A 20,210-nucleotide genomic window follows, 5' to 3' on the forward strand; every position below is an offset into this window, starting at 1 on the left:
CTCTGACCTGAATTTAAAATCACTTAATCGGATTACTAGGACAGCATTTTTTCCACTTAATATAGAAAAAGTTAGACCTCTTCTAATATTGCAAGATACCGAGAAATTTGTTCACGCTTTTGTTTTCAGTGGGCTAGATTACTGTAACGCACTTCTCATAGGATTATCCAAAAAAAAAAAACATCAATCGATTGCAACTAGTGCAGAATGCAGCTGCTACAATCTTAACTAGGAAAAGAAAGTCAGCGCACATCTCTCCAGTATTGATATTACTACATTGGTTACCTATGTCATTTAGAATTGACTTTAAAATACTGCTTATGGTTTACAAAGCCTTAAATAATCTCGCTCCATCTTACAATTTTAGAATGTCTTTCATTTTGCACTCCAAATCGTAACCTTAGATCTTCAAATGAGTGTCTGCTTATTATTTGGAGACCTAAACTTAAAAGTGGTGAGGCAGCCTTCTGCTGTTATGCACCTAAAATCTGGAATAGCTTGCCAATAAGAATTTACCAGGCTAATATAGTGGAGCACTTTAAACAACTACTAAAAACACATTACTTTAACATGGCCTTCTCATAGCTTCATTTTAGTTTGATGCTCTGTATACCCAATTATCATCATTATTGGTGGCTCTGAAATTCATACTAACCCCTATTTTCTCTTCTGTTACCAGTTTTCTGTGGTGGAGACCTGCACTGCCACCACCACCTGATCAAAGCACCATGATGTCCCTACATTGATGAATTAAAGGCCAGATGTCTATATGACCGTCATCATCAAGTTCTTCCAGGTGAACCCTGAATACAATGTGGACTGATTGAGGGCATTTATGTTTGGTAGAATGCCTAGAGGTGGCTGGGCAGTCTCGTGGCTTTGGAACCCCTGCAGATTTTTTTTTCCTCCAGGTGTCTGGAGATTTTTGTTTTTTCTGTCATCCCTGGCCATCGGACCTTTTATTCTATGTTAGTCTTCCCTAATTCTATTTTAATAATAATAATTACATTTATATAGCGCTTTTCTCAGTACTCAAATTGCTATCCACATAGGGAGGAACCGGGAAGCGAACTCTCAATCTTCCACAGTCTTCTTACTGCAAAGCAGCAGCACTACCACTTGTCTTTTTTCTCCATCATGTAAAGCACTTTGAGCTACATCATTTGTATGAAAATGTGCTATATAAATAAATGGTGATGTTGTTAAAAAATATCACTAAATAGTAATAGTAATATTTTCGAAGTAGTCAAAGTAATTCAAATTTCAATGTCAAACTCATGGTGCTTTAATTTTCCAAATCTATTCCTCCTTTACTTTTTTCATTTGTCCCAACTTTGGGGTGTAGTTACACTAGGCATGTTTGTTCCATACCGTGTCCAAGCACCATTGTCCCCCATTCCTACTTCTCCACTGGACTACACTCATAACCCGCTTAATGTTCCAAGCACAGGCACACTTTCATTACCACTATGCGACTTTGTACAAAGACAAAACAATATCCGAACACGGAGTGACAGCATACATGTCAAAATACTTTTATTTATTTTGTGGCTGCTTTGGAGTCATGTAAGGCAGGATAATAATCTACGCTCTTACAGATTTGAGTGTGCAGTGCAACATTTTTAATTTTAAATCCTGTGACTTGGAAAACAACAAAACTGAACTGGGTTTCGTGTATGTTAAATAGTTTGATACTAGTTATTTTCATTCAATTTCAATCAAATATGTATCTTAAGCATATCACATCCATAAATATTTCCACAGACGGTGATTATTGTTATGTGGAGGTGATGTGACTTATGTCCTGTTTTTGTTAAAGGAGTATCTTGGAATTTAAAGACAGGTCATCACTGATAAGAATTCATGATCTCTGTAAGGAACAAACTGATAATTTGCTGGCTAATAAACCCAGGTTTATACTTCATGCGAAGTGTGCACCTGCGGAAGTTGCTGTTATACAAGCAGTGTAATGTATATAGGCTGGTCCAGATCTAATTATGCAATTTTCATTATGCTATAACTTAAGTTTATTACATTGAAAATCACCCGAAAAATCCTGGACTAATCGAGAACTATGCAAACTGATGACACAAAGAATCATCTTTGCGCCGAACTGGAATTGTCCCCACATAAATCAAAATCATCCAGATGATCTGCATCTGCATAATTAGATCTGGATCACCCTGTACTTGCACACAAACTTTGTAAATCTGAAAGATTCCACCAGGTAGCAGCGAGAGATATCATCATAATCAGAAAACAACATTCAGCTTCATTGTGTTGTGAATTGCCCGAAGCCTATTAAATTCCTAGGACGCCATGCCACAATATCTCTGAAAAAGATGGATGTTTAATGATTACTTCTATCAATCCAGGGATGCACCCATTGCAGTAAGCATCAGGCGCAAGGCAGAAACAATCCCTAGACAGGACATCAGCTCACCGCAAGGTGAATATAAGCACACATATACAGTAGTGTCATTTTAGCATCACCAAATCCCCAAACTTGAATGTCTGTGGAAGGAAACCAGAGCGCACTGTGGAAACCTACCAAGAAAACATGCAAACTCCAGACGGGGAACACCAAGGACATGACTCCCTACTGCGAGGCTGCAGTGCTACCGCTCCGCCACTGTGCCACCACTACATGCGGAATTATTTACAATTTTATTTAAATGAAGTTAACAATTTATCTGCAAAATGTAACATATGTGCTTTAACAAATTCAAGAAAGTGATATCAAGTATAAACCTAAGGATTCTAAATGTACAAAAAGCTGGAATATCAGATTTTGTGTGTTGTGTGGCAGTCGCTGCCTGCCACTGCTGTCAGCACAGAAGGAAGCTCCAGAACCACGTAGCATTTAACAACTGGATCAGTTTTAAGATGTTTACTTCAGAACGTTCCAATTGAGGCCACAGAAACTTCTCTAGCATTTCAATGTAAGAAATGAATGTGGTGGATGCTTGGTTTCAACAGGATGAAGTAACAGCTTTTACGGCGCAGAGATTCATGCAAGTTTTGCGGAAGATGTTTCCGGGGAAGTTGATCTCCCTGCACGGCGATGTCGGCTGGCCTTTATGTTCTCTTGATCTTGCTCCTTGTGATTTCTTCTTGTGGGGCTCTCTCAAGTCGAAGGTACTCACACCGACCTCAAAACCTTGAAGCCCTCAAGGACACTATTCGCCATGAAAACACTGCTATTCCACTTAAAATGGCCGAACGAGACATGTGAGTGTTCAGAAATCGTCTTGAAGAGTGCATTGTTCATGATGGCCACCACCTTGAAGACATTTTGAAAACCATGGAGGAAAAAAAAGCATTTTGTGTACCCTTTATTCCAAAAAAAAAATGTCATTACAACACAATAAACGTTTGAAATCTGGTACTTTTGTCTCATCCTGTATAAACCGGCCCTAAAAGGTTCACCAAAATGTTACCAGCCATTACCTACAGTAAGTCTTGTCTAGTAGGAAATAAGCAGTTTGAGATTGGTTTATAACATGGCTAAGACAATGGGTTGATTTTCAAGCTATATAGTGTGCACACTGTAATAATTGGGTGTTCAGGACTTTAATGTTAAAGTTCTGGATCAGCATTTATACTAATAAAGACGTCTTTTTGTTAAATTTTGTGGGTTGTTTTCTTCCAAAAATAGGAAGAAATGTCTTCAGCTGAGGAAAGCAAAAAGGTTATTATGGCTTTCTTCATAAATGTAAAAATAAACATTTTTTATTTCTGGAAATTCAGTAATTTGTGTAATTTTCAGGCAAGTTGTGTCTGCTAAACAGCCTAAATCTTTCTTCCAAGTACACCTATGTGACTAGAAGAATATCTAAGCTTAAAAGTACCACTAATTGAAATAACACCAGAAGTGGACATAATTAAAAGCTAAACTGAATTATCTGAAGAACTATATGCTTAATTTTAATGTTGTGAACTCAACAGCAAATAAATTGTAATGACAAATGTTTAACCTTAGAAGGACTAATCAGTGTGTTACTTTGTTACTATGTCACAGCTCCAGAAGACAGGACTTTGACATCAGTCTCTATATTTATAAAAAAATGTCTGCTTGTGGCATCTCTCTAGATACCCTGTTTTTTCTTCCACGTTCCAAAAGCATCCATGTCACCTGGAGATTCTAAATTAATCCTCTTGGAAAGACTGTGGAAACTGCGTGTAGGATATATTCCTGCTTTATGTCCACTACTGTCAGGATTACGATACTTTGATATACTGGAATAATCTAAAAAATATACTTTGAATTACAATGATAAAGTATTAGCAACCAAAAACATTCTGCTATTTTTGCTTCATGTAATTGTGCATTGTCAAATATTAACTGCATTGTAAGTTTGAACATTTGAGCACCTATTCCCAAAAATCTTAGAAAATACAACATTAGGCTAATTTAAAGAATTCACATTTGTTAATGGATGTTGTACCTATGCTAAATTTGACATTAACCTCCTTAGCATTAGACCCAAGTTTCACTAGGGCTGTAAAAATGGAGCTAAAAGCTTAAGTGCAGAGTGTCATTTAAGCAATGGTATAGATGCATCTTGTGTAAGACCAAAGGTTTACTCAGGCTGTAAAAGTGTCAACAATGTTAGAGGCCAGAGCATTACATGGGCAATAGTGTACACTCGTCTTCTACTAGCCTCATAATGGCATCGTGTAAGAAATGCTTCTCATCAGCAGTGATTATGAAGTGAATCTGTCTTCAGTCAGTGAAACTGAAAATGACTCTGGGAATCTCAAAGTGACACTCACGTCACTCGCACATTTGCAGTGTGCTGTTCATATTATTCCTCATTATTATTTGTATCATTAAACTCTACAATTCTGACTTTGTACTTTGTGTTTTGCACGTTTTACAATAGAACGATGAGATTTAATGAAAATGTTATTTTTCATGCCAAAAACTGCAATGCTTTTTACATGTTTTTTTGAGAAAAAATGTAATGCTAAGGAGGTTAACAGATAAATGATTGCCATGTGATGGCTAAAAAAGTAAAAGTGAAAGAAAAAAAAGCAAAGAAAACTTGTTTTAAATGTTATAAATGCAGACTTTCACATAAACACATAAGCATGTATATTGGCGATTCATTTCTTTACCTATCCTAGCTCTAGAATATCTTAGTTTAGTGTAAAAAGAACACACACAAATGTGAAGAATTTGTAAGCTTTGTAAGGGGAGGACAAAACAAGCCATTAGCTAAAACTTTGACAAGAAGGATTTGTGTCAAATGTTATGAATACAGCACACTATTGTAAAAATTTAGATTAAATTCTAATTCAGAACATCATTTTAGCACAGAATACATAATGCAAGCTTGTTAATATTTTTACAAAGATTAACTAGTCATTTTATGAATTCATGAAATTAACTGAATGACTGAATTTTTCTCAAAAGAATGACTATTAAAACTTTATATAAAGAGGCTGCAGTTTGCCCACATTTGTAGACCAACAAGCACGGTAGGAAAATTATACTGTACACACACATATATATATATATATGTCAAGCTGGCTTATAGGAGACTATGATAGGATGGTAAAAGTAGGTCTTTAAATAGGATTTTTAATTTAGCATCTATACTAAATATGCATAAAACACTATTATGGCAGTCACTCAAACTTATTTACACAAATGCAAATAAAGTGTAAACAGGAAAGGTAAAACAATAACACTTAAAAGCCAATATTATCAGCTGTTTGCTCTATCAGAAATAAAGATGGAAAACTGAAATTAGCAAGAAATTAAGAATTAGCATATTTGCAGAGTTTCAGAATGATCTGAACAGGTAATTAGAGAAATTCTTGCAGAAAATCAATACAAATACACAATCTGTGAACTATTGTTTAAATTAAAACAAAATCATAAATACATACAGAACCAAAAACCAGCAATTTACCTAGAGAAAAGACTCTTGATCCTATCCCACATGCTACCGACTGTGCTACTTATTTTATCCGAGAAACTGTGAGAATGGGGTGGGAAGGGAGGGAATTTCAGACAGGGAAAGTATAGGGAAGAAGAGAAAAAAAACAACAGTAAGAAAGAAAAAAAAAGAAAAAATGAATATCAGATGATGCATTTCAGAGTCAGTAATTAAGACCACATTCTTTAAGAAAGAATGAAACTTCTGAAAAGCAAAGTAAATTAATGTTCCCTAGAAAGTCTGAGATTTCAAAATTACTAATATAAAATATTCAGAATGAAACTGCACACAAATAGGATTTACAGCTAAAGCTGTAATATACGGTACAAATTAATAACTGTTTCAGCCAGACACTAGAAACAGACTGTTTTGACTTAAATATTCTTTATATTTTTAATACAAATAAAAAAATAGGGAAGCACTCATTTAAAAAAAAAAAAAAACACACACCTTTTAAACTAGCCACCCTCTATTGTAGTCTTGATCGCCCCCCCCCTTATATATATTTATAAACATTTTGATTTGTGTATTCTTGCTGAAACACTAGTAACAAGATCAAATGAGATTTTAGAATCATCATGGCAAGACTGTTGGCTATATAGAATGTCTGACTAAAAACAACAGAAATCGTCAACAGATGGACAAAGGGACCATGGAGATTCAGGAAACATGGTGGTGGAATGATGACACAGAGGTAGGGGGGGTGTAAGTACTGTAAGGAGTGACAGAATGCACAATTTGGCTAGTGAGCTGCACAGTAAGAAAAGAGAAATACATTGAGGATCACAAAGCAGATGACAAAAGACAGGATGCAGTAGATGTGAAGTGCCTGAAGAATGCCAAATTGAAAATCAAGATTGACAATAAAGGGATTAACCATACTTGAAAGAATTATATGGAGAAGTTGCTGAATGAAGAGAAAAAGAGTGAAATGATCATTGTTGAAAGAATAAGGTTATTAAAGCACTGAAAAGAACAAGATGCGTAAAGCAGTATCTCCAACTAGAGTGGTATTAGAAAGGCTTGGAAATTGATTCTGATAAATGTTCATGCACCTAATGTCAATAAGGAATTTATAAAAAATGCATTTGCATCCATTTCCAATGTGAATACTCAAAATTATAATGGCTGGGGACTATAATTGTGTTTTAAATCCACTCTTACATAGGACTCCTGTCACAGGGGGGGATGACATTTAACACTGCAAAGACAATTACATAGTTTTTAACTGACCACAACTTATCAGACACCTGGAGGTTTCTAAACCACAACTCAAGAACATATTCTATCTACTCACCAATACAATATTGCTACTCAAGAACTGATTATTTCTTTATAAATAATAATTTCCTGCCTACGGTTAAATCTTACAAGTACGATGCTATTGTTATTTCCGACTTTGCACCTCTGATCTTGGAGCTAAAGTCACTACGTTCCACACACTCGCAGATGGTGTCTTAACCCGCTTCTATTAGAAGATGAGAACTGTACAGAATTTATATCGAAAAACAAATCAGTTTCTTCCTAGAGACAAATGCATCCTCAGAGGTTTCTGTAGGAATACTCTGGGAAACTCTAAAGGCCTTCTTAAGAGGACAGATTTCAGATCTTTCCCACAGGAATAAATTCAAAGCCAAGAAAGTATCAGAGCTAAAAAGCGAAATTACTAGAATAGACGAAGAACATGCCAGGCCTCCAAGGGAGGCTCTACATAGGAAAAGGCAGGCTCTGAATTCAGAACTCAACCTCTTGACAACTAAAGAAACTGAACTACTAATTTATAAATCCAGACATCATTACTATGAACACGGAGAGAAAGCAAATACGTTTTTAGCTGAACAAATCCACAAGCAAGAAGTTTGCAATGCAATCCCAGTAATCACCAACACAAACTGAGATGAAATCATTAACCATAAAAATATAATGCACACATTTAGAGACTATAAATCCTTATATTCTACCAAGTTTAAAGAAGACAACACACAATTAAATACATTTCTGGATACATTACAGATACCACAAATAGATACTTTTAGTGCGGAGGAACTGGATAAACCTCTGGCGCTAGATGCAATAAAGTCACTTCAAGGCAGGAAGGCAGCAGGCCCTGCAGAATTTTATAGGAAATTCTTCGCTCAGCTAGCTCCCCTCCTATTAGCAACATTTACAGAAGCTAGAGACAATCAAATTCTACCTCAAACTTTTCGCCAACCATTAATCATCGTCTTTCCTAAACAAAATAAGGACTTATTACAATGTGCATCATACTGACCAATTTCCCTTCTGAATAATGTTAAGATACTCTAGAAAATTATAGCTAGAAGGATGGAGAAAGTGCTGCCTTCAGTAATATAAGATCAAACTGGATTTATCAAGGGTCGGCACTTATCTTCCAATCTTCGACGCCTATTTAATGTAATATACTCACCCACAAAGTCAAACACCTCAGAAATATCACTGGATGAAGAAAAAGCATGACATGATTGAATGAAAATACCTTTTCACTATATTAGCGAAATTTGGGTTTGTCCCGAACATTTGTGAATGGATCAAATTACTGGTTACCAATCCAGAAGTTTCAGTTTGTATTAACATTTGTTCAGACTACTTTAAACTAAAAACGTGGTACCAGAGAAGGATGCCCCTTGTCACCTCTGCTATTTGCAATCACCATTGAACCACTGGCGGTTCACTGTCGAAATGCTGATCAGATAAAGGGGGTTATCAGAGAAGGACTGGAACAGAAAATTTCTCTATATTGAGATGATATGGTACTATATATATCAGACTAGCAAAATACCCACACTTCGCAGCGGAGTAGTGTGTTAAAGTAGTAATGAAAAAGAAAAGGAAACATTTTGAAAATAATGTAACATGATTGTCAATGTAATTGGTTTGTCACTGTTATGAGTGTTTGTTACATACACACACACACACATACATACAGTAATCCCTCCTCAATCGCGGGGGTTGCATTCCAGAACCCCCCGCGATAGACAAAAATCCGCGAAGTAGAAACCATATGTTTGTGTAGTTTTTATATATTTTAAGCCCTTATAAAAACTCTCCCACACTGTTAACATTATTAGAGCCCTCTAGACATGAAATAACACCCTTTAGTCAAAAGTTTAAACTGTCCTCCATGACAAGACAGAGATGACAGTTCTTTCTCACAATTAAAAGAATGCAAATAGATCTCTTCAGGAGCAGAGAATTTCAGAGGGAGAGAGAGAGAGCGCGCTCGCAAAGAAAAGCAAACAATCAAAAAATCAATACTTGTGCTTTTAAGTTTCATTTTTAGAGGAGCGTTAGTATCTTCTAAGCAAACAGCCCCTCTGCTCACATCTCCTCCGTCAGGCGCAGAGAACGTCAGAGAGAGAGAGCGAGATTAAAGCAACAATCAAAAAATCAATACGTGTGCTTTTGTGTTTTTAAATATGCCGAGCACCGCAATAAAGCGGCATTTTTTTAGAGGAGCGTCAGTATCTTTTAAGCAAACAGCCTCTGTGCAAACAGCCCTCCATCAGGCAGAGAATGTCAGAGAGGGTGAGAGAGAGGCAGAGACAAGCAAACAATCAAGCTCCGCGCGGGATGCATATCTTATAGCATTGAGGAGTTTTAGTTAATATGTAATACATGCTCTGATTGGGTAGCTTCTAAGCCATCCGCCAATAGCGTCCCTTGTATAAAATCAACAAGGCAAACAAACTGAGGAAGCGTGTAGCATAAATTAAAAGTCCCACTGTCTGCAGAAATCCGCGAACCAGCGAAAAATCTGTGATATATATTTAGATGTGCTTACATTTAAAATCCGCGATAGAGTGAAACCGCGAAAGTCGAAGCGCGATATAGCGAGGGATTACTGTATATATATGTGTATATATATATGTATGTGTCTATATGTGTTTGTATAGCTTTGGTCACTGAGTGCAAGGGAAAAATAATAAAATATAGTCTATAAGCTAAACAGTAAAACATTAACGTTTTAAGAAGTACAGGTACATTGAGCACTACTGGAGTGGTTGCGGGTAAACTACATTTTAAAGATTGTGTAACACAACAGGTAAGTAGTACTAACAGCAGCAAAAATGTATATGGATCATCTCTCGGTAGTAGATCCCTTTTGAAAGGCGCTACACAGACAGCTGTGGTATAGAAATTACATTTTCTATGTGAACGTTCAAATTTCTGCCTCTGGTAATGTGCCTTACCGGAATTACCAGCAATTAAAGAAAATTAGTTTTGTTTCCTCTGCAGTGTTAAGAGAGAAAGGGTTTGGTTTGGGATAAAAGGAAAAAAGGTGTGGGAAAAAAAAAAAAAAAAAAGGAAAGTTGCCTTTTACTTTTATATAGTATAGAGAGATGTGTTTGCTGACGATATGATCGCCTTTTGGGGACAGTCGCAGTGGGTCTTGTGTAGACTGGTGAGACGTCCCTGCCATTAAATCCGCTGTGATGACACTGTCAGTCCTCCACTCCTGAGCGTGTCTTCATAATCCGAGCGGACAACCTCAATCGTATACGTGCAAAAGAAAGTTTGAATCGCCTTAATATTACTTTGCCACGGTGTAGAAAAGGGGTCCCGTGTTTGCACTTGTCTGGGCTATAGCTCAAGGGGAGGATGAAAAAATTAAAAGTGCTCACTTTGACTTAAGGCAGAAGCGCAGTCAGCGTCTCAAAGGCCGGCACAGCTATGCGCGCGCCGGCTGCTCGACTTTTGCTGGGCAGGAGACCCCAGTTTTTGCAGACACGTTTACAATATCAAAAGTCTCAGCGCTCTTTGGAGGTCATTCATTTTTTTTTATATATCTCAAAAAAATTAAAGGAACACTTTGAAAACACATCAGATCTCAATGGGAAAAAGAAATCCTCCTGGATATCTATACTGATATAGACTGGGTAATGTGTTAGGAACGAAAGGATGCCACATCGTTTGATGGAAATGAAAATGATCAACCTACAGAGCCCTGAATTCAAAGACGCCCCAAAAATCAGAGTGAAAAAATTATGTGGCAGGCTAGTCCATTTTGCCAAAATTTAATTGCAGCAACTCAAAACTGTACGCAGCACTTTGTATGGCCCCTGTGTTCTTGTATACATGCCTGACAACATCGGTGCATGCTTCTAATGAGATGACAGATGGTGTTGTGGGGGATCTCCTCCCAGATCTGGACCAGGGCATCACTGAGCTCCTGGACAGTCTGAGGTGCAACCTGGTGGCATTGGATGGACCAAAACATAATGACCCAGAGGTGTTCTATTGGATTTAGGTCAGGAAAGTGTGGTGGCCAGTCAATGGTATCAATTCCTTCATCCTCCAGGAACTGCCTGCATACTCTCACCACATGAGGCCAGGAACTGTCGTGCACCAGGAGCCACTGTACCAGCATAGGGTCTGACAATGGGTCCAAGGATTTCATCCTGATGCCTAATGGCAGCCAAGGTGCCTTTGTCAAGCCTGTAGCGGTCTGTGTGACCCTCCATGGATATGCCTCCCCAGACAATCATTAACCCACCACCAAACTGCTCATGCTGAATGATGTTACAGGCAGCATAATGTTCTCCATGGCTTCTCCAGACCCTTTCACTTCTGTCACGTGCTCAGGGTGAACCTGCTCTCATCTGTAAAAAGCACAGGGCACCAGTGGTGCATCTGCCAATTCTGGTATTCTATGGCGAATGCCAATCGAGCTGCATGCTGCTGGGCAGTGAGCTCAGGGCCCATTAGAGGACATGGGGCCCTTGGGTCACCCTCATGAAGTCTTTCTGGTTGTTTGGTCAGAGACATTCACACCAGTGGCCTGCTGGAGGTCATTTTGTAGGGCTCTGGCAGTGCTCATCCTGTTCCTCCTTGCCCAAAGGAGCAGATACTGGTCCTGCTGGTGGGTTATGGACCTTCTATGGCCCTCTCCAGCTCTCCTAGAGTAACTGCTTGTCTCCTAGAATCTCCTCCATGCCCTTGAGACTGTGCAGGGAGACAGCAAACCACCTGGCAATGACACGTATTGATGTGCCATCCTGGAGAAGTTGGACTACCTGTGCAACCTCTGTAGGGTCCAGGTATCGCCTCATGCTACCAGTAGTGACACTGACTGTAGCCAAATGCAAAACTAGTGAAGAAACAGTCAGAAAAGATGAGGAGGGAAACATGTCAGTGGCCTCCACCTGTTAAACCATTCCTGTTTTGGGGGGTCATCTCATTGTTGCCCCTCTAGTGCAACTGTTGTTAATTTCATTAACACCACTGAAAGCTGAAACTGATTAACAACCCCCTCTGCTACTTAACTGACCAGATTAATATCCCATAAGTTTCATTGACTTTATGCTATGCTCTGATTAAAAAGTGTTCCTTTAATTCTTTTGAGCAGTATATATACACTGCTCACAAAAATTAAAGGAACACTTTAAAGAAACACATTAGATAAATCAGATCTCAATATGAAGTTGGATATCTATACAAATAACGACAGGGCAATGGCTTAGGAACAAAAGGATGCCAAGTCTTTTAATGGAAATAAAAGTTTTCTGCCTACAGAGGGCTCAATTGTGTATACACCCTAAAATCAGAGTGAAATGAAGATGTGGCAGGCTAGTCCATTTTTTCAAAAACTTAATTTCTGCTACTCAAAATGCTTTTCAGTATCTTGTGTGGCCCCACGAGCTTGTATGCATGCTTGACAACGTCGGGCATGCTCCTAATGAGACGACGGATGGTGTCTTGTGGCATTTCCTCCCAGATCTGTATGAGGGCATCCCTGAGCTGTTGTACAGTCTGAGGAGCAACCTGGCGGCGCCTAATGGAACGAAACATAATGTCCCACAGATGTTCTATTGGGTTTAAGTCAGGGGATCGTGAAGGCCATTCAATTGTTTCAATTCCTTAATCCTCCAGGTACTGCCTGCATACTCTAGCCATATGAGGCCGGGCATTGTTGTGCATTAGGAGGAAACCAGGACCTACTGCACCAGCGTAGGGTCTGACAATGGGTTCAAGGATTTCATCTCGATACCTTATGGCAGTCAGAGCACCATTTCCTACGCAGTAGATGTCTGTGCGTCCCTCCATGGATATGCCTCCCCAGACCATCACTGACCCACCACCAAACCTGTCATGTTGAACGAGCTGCAGGCAGCATATCGTTCTCCTTGTCTTCTCCAGACTCTTTCACGCCTATCACAGCTGCTCAGGGTGAACCTGCTCTCTCTGTAAAAGTACAGGGCCAGTGGCGGACTTGCCAATTCTGGTGTTCTTGAGCAAATGCCAGTCGAGCTCCACGGTGCTGGGCAGTGAGCACAGGGCCCACTACAGGACATCGGGCCCTCAGGCCATCTTCATGAAGTCTGTTCCTGATTGTTTGGGTAGAGACATTCACACCAGTGGCCCTCTGGAGGTCATTCTGTAGGGCACAAGCAGTGCTCAGCCTGTTCCGCCTTGCACAAAGGAGCAGGTATCGGTCCTGCTGATGGGTTGAGGACCTTCTACGGCCCTGTCCAGCTCTCCGAGAATAACAGCCAGTCTCCTGAAATCTCCTCCATGTTCTGGAGATTGTGCTGGGAGACACATTAAACCTTCTTGCTGCAGCACGTGTGGATGTGCCATCCTGGAGAAGTTGGACAACCTTGCAACTTCTGTAGGGTTAAGGAATCGCCTCATACTGCCAGTAGAGATGATTACTCAAGCCAAAACTAGCACAAGTGGAAAACCAGCCAAAAAGATCAAGAGGGAGAAACTTGAAATGACCTCCACATGTAAAACCAGTCCTGTTTTGAGGGTTTTCTAATTGTTGCCACTTTAGTGCACCTGTCGTTAAGTCCATGAACACCAATACAGCTGAAAGTGATTAACAATGACCTCAGCTGCTTAACCAACCAGAAAATTATCAGACAGGTTTAATTGATTTCATGCCAGGCCCAATAAAAAGTGTTCCTTTAATTTTGTGGGCTGTGTGTGTGTGTGTATATATATATATATATATATATATATATATATATATATATATATATATATATATATATATATATATATATATATATAAAATACCCGCCTTGCAGCGGAGAAGTAGTGTGTTAAAGAAGTAATGAAAAAGGAAACATTTTAATAATAACGTAACATGATTGACATTGTCATGAGTGTTGCTGTCATATATATGCCTGCCTAAATAAGTCACCCTTGCTTCGCTCTTTATTTTTTACCGTTCATTTAATCATGGCTGGTGGCGGAAAAATTATTAAATGGAAGGAGGATTACACGGAGTATGGCTTTACCAAAACAATTATTGATGGCGAATCGATTATTCATAAAGCTTGAATTGGTGATCTGTTTTTCTGTGTTAACCTCATATTTTTTCAGACTTCTTCTCAAACCAAGGTGGTGCGAGGGTAAAATGAATCGGGATGCGCTGATCAATGTAATCGTTGTACCAGGAAATCATGCATTGACAAAGTTCCCCTTTGCTTGTAATGCAAAGTGTGATTAAATGCAGTATTTTTTAACGCGTTATGGAGCACATGCATCGAAGCTTCTCAGCTGTGCTTGTGCCAAGAAAAGGAAAGATTTTAAAAATAACGTAACACGATTGTCAATGTAACCTTTTGTAAGTAGTGCCTGGAGGATTCAGTGTGGAGAAACTCTAGAGACAGCGTGTGTATTAACTTGTGGATTTTTCTGGGAGTATTTGGTGGCAGTGTGACGAAGTTGCTTCGAAAGACGGCGTTAGCCGCGGAGCTCAGCTCAGAGCGAAATGAGGTGAATGGGAGGGGAGATGATGACGTCACTCCTCCACCCACCTTAAGTGTCATCCCCCACAAACACAGTCTCTCAAAATTTGCATAAGCACACCCCTTCACCTGCAATTTTAACTTAGTTACAAAGTGATCAAAACTCTCGTTTATATCCTGTGTCCTCTCATTAAACTTGTATCCTGCATTACCCGTGGGCATGAGAAACACGCGCGGCAGCCGGTCTATGAACTTAATTTAAAGTTTAGGTTTACACCTTGCTTTCTTTCCGAAGTAGCAGCACTCATGAATATGGTAGTATATGTCACTCGCTCGATTCTTACTGTTTCGCTGCCTTCTCAATTATATAATGCATGTTTTCTTCAGCGCTTTTTGGAGGTCTTCCTGGTTTTCTACGCACTGCGTTGACAGTCAGTTCACATGATTACGTGGAAGGCGTGATGATGTCACACGAAACTCCGCCCCCACGGCTTTCAAGCTCAACTCCATTTCAGTAAATGGAGAAAAATACCTTCCAGTTATGACCATTACGCGTAGAATTTCAAATTTCAGCGCTCTACCTACATGGGAAGTTGGAGAATTAGTGATGAGTCAGTGAGGGCTTTGCCTTTTATTAGTGTGTGTGTATATATAATACATACATACATACATACATACATATATACACACACAGCAAGACAAACATTAATGAGTCTTTATCCATCCATTATCCAACCCACTATATCCTAACGACAGGGTCACTAGAGTCTGGTGGAACCAATCACAGCCAACACAGGGCACAAGGCAGAAAACAATCCCACGTAGAAATGGGGAGAACATGCAAACTCCATGCAGGGAGGACCCGGGAAGTGAACCCAAGTTTATTGTTTGTTCATTTATTTTTAAAGAATTTTTTTTTTTTAATTATGTTTTTCTCAAACAATTTAAAAAAAAAAAAAAAAAAAAAAAAAAACACTTTATTTTCCTTCCAGGGAACACTGGGTATTTCAGCTATTAATATATTAAATCCAATGTATGTGTCTGTCTGCTTTTTACGAGAGAATTAGTTAATGGATTTAGATTGGGGTTTTTTGTTTTTTTTTTTATATAATTTGCTTGAACATTCCGGTTGATTTTGAGACTTGTCTCATTTCGATATGCATCATAGTTCACTTGTACCACCGATTTATTGTCGCAAATCCGAAAAACATGCAGCAGGACTTATTCCTCACTCACTCACTCACCAGCTTCGGGGCATGTTCCTTAACTCTGCTTAGCTAGTGAACAACAAGACAATTGAATTCAACTTTGTTTGATATTTAAAATAAAGTGTTATTTAGGTCTTGATGAGTTTGAGTCCGGAAATTCTCTTAAATGTATACCACGTTGAAAAGATAGATTGCAATTCAGATTGTGGATCGTGATTTTAATGTTAAAAGGATCATATGATTTGTTGGAAAGATCGCCCACTCCTAATTCGACTAATCAAGTTTTCAAATTTATGTAGGATTCATTAACCCTTTGGCAAGCTACTTGGAAAGGGGTTGAGAGCTACTGGTAGCTCGCGAGCAACATGTTGGAGACCCCTGATGTAATAAAAGTGTTCAAGAGATTGCTGGAGAAGTGAATCAGGAATTAAGTGAATGTTAACAAAAAGCAGTTTGGTTGTGTGTCAGGATGGGAACAATAAATGTGATCTTTGTTGGGCAAATGCAGAAAAGGTATCTGGAAAAGCAAAAGAAGCTGTATTGTAGATTTGTAAAGGTAGAGAAGGTACCAGAAAGGCTGCCACAAGTGGAGGTTAGGTGAGCATTGACCACGGTAGCATCTGCAGTGATGTTAATGTATAAAGAGAAACAAACATTTCAGGACAGCAGGTGAGGAAGTGAAAGTTTTGACGTTAAGTTCAGGCTACAAATGGCTATCCAGTCCACTGCTGTTTGTATTAGTGATAGAGGTCATGACCAGAGAAGAATGCAAAAGACTGGAATGTGAGCTTATGTATGAAGTTACTTTGTAGCAAGTACAGAAATTCTACAATTTCGGTGACATGGTGAATGCAGACAGAAGTGTGGTCACGGCCAGAATGAGATATGCATGGAATACAATTTGAGATCTGCCACCATTCTGACTTCTAAAGGAGTCTCTGGCATTAAGAAGCAAGGTTTATTAGAGCTGTACGAGTTGTATGCACTATGCGAGTGATAGATAGCTAAAGAAAGTGGAACATGAAACAAAGCTAGAAAGAACACAGAAGATATTGATCTAATAGATGTTTGAAGTGTCAGTTTGTGAGAGGGAGACATATCAAGTTAAAAGAAAAACTTGGCGTGGAGGCAGCAGGTGTCATGCTAATAAAAAAACAGACTAAGGTGGTTTAGGAAAATGCAGCAAAAAGCATAGAATGACTGGGTGGACATGGGTTCAAAGTTTGAGACAGAGTGGATAGAGCTAACAGGGAGGTTAAAAATGATGTGGTTAAAGTTGGTGCCAAGATAATATGAAAAGACAGAGAGTCTCTAAAGTTACACCCAAGGCTGTGGATAGTGGAGGGAAACTACTAAACTGGGCAATACTGGAAAATGTCCGTTAAATAAGTGGAGGTAATGAGCCATTCTTAATATAATATTACAATATACATGCCTAAATATACTAGTAGACTGTTCAGTTGTTCACACCACACTAACGCACAATTATAAAACATTTCAAAAATGAAACAATGATCACTAACTCTAAGCTAAGCGCAGGATAATCTTTCGCTAAACAAATCTGGCATCTATAACATCATAGCACACTTCCATGGCATTTTAACAAGACAACAAAATAGTGAAAAAATTAAAATACTTGCGTATAAATATATATTCCAATAATGGTGGATACAACTTTCAGTCCCTAAGAAATTACATTTGGCTTACAACCTAATTATCTATTGGGGGGTTGTTTGCCTAGAGAATACGGACGCTCCTCTAAAAAATGCCGCTTTATCGCAGTGCTTCAGCATACTTAAAAGCCCAAAAGCACGTATTGATTTTTGATGATTTGCTTTTCTCTCGAGCTCTCTCTCTCTCCCTCTGACATTCTCTGCTCCTGACACGAATTCCTTTGAAGAGAAGATATATTTGCATTCTTTTAATTGTGAGAAAGAACGGTCATCTCTGTCTTGTCATGGGGCACAGTTTAAACTTTTGACTAAAGGGTGTTATTTCATGTCTAGAGGGCTCTAATAATGTTAACAGTGTGGGAGAGTTTATAAGGGCTTAAAATATATAAAAATAACCATACAAACATATGGTTTCTACTTCACGGATTTTCATCTATCGCGGGGGGTTCTGGAACGCAACCACCGCGATCGAGGAGGGATTACTGTATATATAAAGTTACTAATTTAATTTTTTCCACACATAGTTATTATCGTTTATGTATGTAAAACAAACAGAAAGTGACCGAGAAGGGAAAAGGATGTATAATGGCAGTACCAGTGTCATTGCAAGCGGATCAGACAGCCGGTGTCACCTTCTTTATGATGCCATGACAGGGTACGACTCACTGTCGTATTTCAGGAAAGTGTCGGGATCAGCTTTCTTAACTCTTTATCTGCTTCCTCTGCAGTGGTAAATATGTAATGTTTGCCTTGAATATCCACTTTCGGTTTGGCAGGATACAAGAGACTGTATCTGACATTGTTTTTTTGTAAGCACTGTTTAATATTATAAAAAGAGGCGCGCATAGCAGCTGTTGATGCAAGAAGTCAGGCAAAATACGAATGAGGTTTTTTTTTTCAAATATAATCTCTTGTTTCTGTCTGAGAAGTGAAATTACATTTAACTTAGATTGTAACTTCTCGAAGTGCACAACAAAAGTCCTAGGTTTAGAGTTGTTCGATCCCCATATGCAATAAGCTGCAGCTATCTTGATGTCTGATTTAAAGTCCTCTCCAATTATTTTGGAGAATAGTTTAGTTATGAATTTCACTGGGTTTGGACTTTCACAATTCTCAGGTAGATCTTCAATTCTAATATTTTTCCTTCTGCATCATCTTCCACAGCAGCAAGTCTGTCTCAGAGTTTTTTACCTTCGGAATTCACAGCTGTTGCTTTTCCATCAGCGGTGGATGCCAAATTTTCACAATTTGAATCGTGAATGTCTGCTTAACGTCTTCCAGCTGATCAGCAAGTGCACTCAGTTTAAACACATTTTCCTGAATGTGCTCCTCTCTTTTTCCAGCATACTGTACATTTAAAGGCCGCCTCAAAGCGATTATTACGCGTTTCTCAGAGTCTATTATTCTGCTGCAGCTCTAGCAGCAGCTTCTCGTTTGTCTTGAGCATACTATTTATTTCTTTATCTCTTGCTTGAGCTCAGCGATCATCACCTTCACTTCGGACAGATCATTTCTGCTTTCGTGCACCATAGGTGAAGAGGCGGGCTCTATTACAGCCGACGTTCCCGGCTCGCAAGGAAAGTGCGGACAGCAAGGCCTTTTCCAGTTTCAAGTGATCTTCTCAAATGGGCGAGCTATTGTGACCTGCATCACTTGCACATTCGATCCCATTTTAGCTCTCAACTGGAGACGATGCAGCGGACCGTGGTCCCGAGGAGTCTGGGCTTTCGCCCGTCTGTTCCAGGTCAGTCTCCGATAGGCCGTACCTTGAACTTGAACTTGCCTGTCTAGGCTTGGAAGTAGCTTTAAGTTTCTTTTCCGTTTCTTTCTGAGCCCCTTTCTTGACGGTCATGTTGATATATGCTTGCATATACTGTAATATAACCCTCGGGTTGGGTAAATACAGCACACCTCGGGATAATAGGAAATAGAAAAAAATAACACTGCTAATGGAGCTCCAAGACCAAATCTTTTAATTTGGAGGATTAAAAACCGACAATGAATAATTATGTTAATCCAGATTTATCAAGTAATAGAAAAGTTAAATTTAATTGCAAAAGAAGATGTATTAGTGTGTGTGAAGGATTAATGTTGCAACTTTCACTGCTGAGTGCATACAAAATAACATCAAACCAGAAGATATAAAACATATCTTACAATGAGGCTGCACAAACTCACTTCAGCAGGAACAAAAATAAGTGACACTGTTCCTAAAGGTTCGATCATGTGAAAGTCAGCACTCTAGTAGTAGCAGCATGTCTAGTTAGTAAAATAAGTTCACTCACATATTTAGTTAATCTGTAACTATGGCTTATCCTTCTAAAGTGCTGCAAAAGGCTAGAACACAATATCATGGACAGATCTTTTTTTATATGAACATTTACATTTCACATGTAGAACCAGGAGTGTTATATTTTAGGGGAGAGGCTCCTCATCATTATTTACAAAAACTAGCAGACATCTTTAGCCCAAACAAGTCAACAGAGAAGGAATCTTTCATTAACCTTCCTTCGCTTCTTAAATAACCTATTAAAAATAAAATATTTCATTGACCAAGAGAAATTAAAATCTTTGCAGTGGTTTACAGCCTATCCATACATAGGTACAGAGTCATAATACATATAGCCACTTAAAAATATCTAAAGAATCTTATTTCACAAGAGA

General features: G+C 38.7%; 1 protein-coding gene across 4 annotated transcripts in view; it reads right to left on the reverse strand.

The window, feature by feature from the left end:
- The window catches only part of ganabb (glucosidase II alpha subunit b), a 184,665-nt gene that overhangs the window by 102,927 nt on the left and 61,528 nt on the right, over positions 1-20,210 (reverse strand). For 3 of the 4 annotated variants that reach the window (XM_039760750.1, XM_039760748.1, XM_039760752.1), the window contains exon 6: positions 5,922-5,987. The exons of the other annotated variant lie outside the window; for it this stretch is intronic. In XM_039760750.1, coding sequence (XP_039616684.1) covers positions 5,922-5,987 — 66 coding nt within the window. The remainder of the gene's footprint in view (positions 1-5,921; positions 5,988-20,210) is intronic. 4 annotated transcript variants of the gene reach the window in all.

The sequence above is a fragment of the Polypterus senegalus genome, chromosome 8, assembly GCF_016835505.1.
Source record: "Polypterus senegalus isolate Bchr_013 chromosome 8, ASM1683550v1, whole genome shotgun sequence".
NCBI classification, from domain to species: domain Eukaryota; kingdom Metazoa; phylum Chordata; class Cladistia; order Polypteriformes; family Polypteridae; genus Polypterus; species Polypterus senegalus.